This window comes from Sinocyclocheilus grahami, unplaced genomic scaffold (genome assembly GCF_001515645.1).
Source record: "Sinocyclocheilus grahami isolate Dianchi unplaced genomic scaffold, SAMN03320097.WGS_v1.1 scaffold45047.1, whole genome shotgun sequence".
Taxonomy (NCBI): domain Eukaryota; kingdom Metazoa; phylum Chordata; class Actinopteri; order Cypriniformes; family Cyprinidae; genus Sinocyclocheilus; species Sinocyclocheilus grahami.
In genome coordinates, this window is record NW_015524818.1 from 1 (window position 1) to 1,092 (window position 1,092).

The 1,092-nt window shown below is 41.3% G+C and overlaps 1 protein-coding gene across 1 annotated transcript; it reads right to left on the bottom strand.

Moving 5' to 3' along the window:
• Positions 1-6: 6 nt before the first annotated feature.
• LOC107580789 (Na(+)/H(+) exchange regulatory cofactor NHE-RF3-like) lies at positions 7-1,046 on the bottom strand. Its single transcript, XM_016266429.1, has 3 exons — positions 778-1,046; positions 279-503; positions 7-148 (listed from the first exon to the last, which is right to left on the bottom strand). Exons 1-3 carry the CDS (start codon positions 1,024-1,026, stop codon positions 47-49), a joined length of 576 nt encoding a protein of 191 aa, XP_016121915.1. The 5' UTR covers positions 1,027-1,046; the 3' UTR covers positions 7-46.
• Between the last annotated feature and the right edge of the window lie 46 nt (positions 1,047-1,092).

Genomic DNA, 1,092 nt, shown 5'->3' on the forward strand with positions numbered 1-1,092 from the left:
AGCTACCCAGTGAAACTATTTAAACATCATTCTCAAAGCACTTGTTTTAATGGCCATCACCACTAGGTGGACTATTAGTCTGGACATCACACAATTCATCAGTCTTCAGTATTGGTGGTTCAGCAGCACTTGAAAGGCTTTCCTCCACCTGTAGCAAAAACATGAACTTATATAAATAAAGTGCATGTGATGAATGATGCTTTTGCTTTTGAGGTTTGTGTGATATAGGCTAATCACACTTAATGCAATTAATCAGTAAGCTATACATTATTGTGTACCTCAGAGATTGGTGCTAGTTTGTTCACAGTGATTGGCTTCCCATTTTTCTTCAGCCAGTCATAACCTTTCTGATCTACTACTAGTAAAGAAAGAGTGTCTCCTCCTCTTTTCACATGTAAGATCACATCCTCCACAGACTCTTTCTCCACGTTCTGTCCATTCACCTCCACCACCACATCACCCTGAAGGAGACCTGAAGTCTGTTCTGGGCCTTCTGCTGCTACCTGAAAATGTAAAATAATATATACTGTCATTATAAAAGAAACGTTTGTTGTTCGTATTTACATGCAATGATATATATTTTACTTTTAGTGTTCTATCATTTCTAACAGATGACACCCTGGATATTATATTCAGTCCACTATATGTGGCCTAAGGCTGATTTTCCAAGCGTATACTTCTGTGAAGAGTCCCCACCGAACAATGCTTAATTTCTATTCACCTCTGAAGTCAGTATCGTCTAAAGGCTGATTTGGCAGTGAATGGGCTTCATTGTACCTGGCTGATGAAGGTGCCAGGTTTCTGATTGACGCAGGCCAAATGGAAGCCAAAACCGGCAGAGCCCCTCTCCAGAATACAGCATCTAACATTCGGATTGATCTGCACATCCTCCTGAGGCTCAAGAGGGGGCACTGCAGGCTTTAGAGTCACTGGGATTTCCTTTTGCTCCTCAGGGCTACCAGATGTAACATCCTCACAGAACAGCAAGGGAGACAGGCCCAACTGAGAATGAGTAGTATATGACATTTAACACACAAGGAGACAAACAGGCATAAGCAAAAGGATGAACATTTGTTGATGAATTCATCCTTT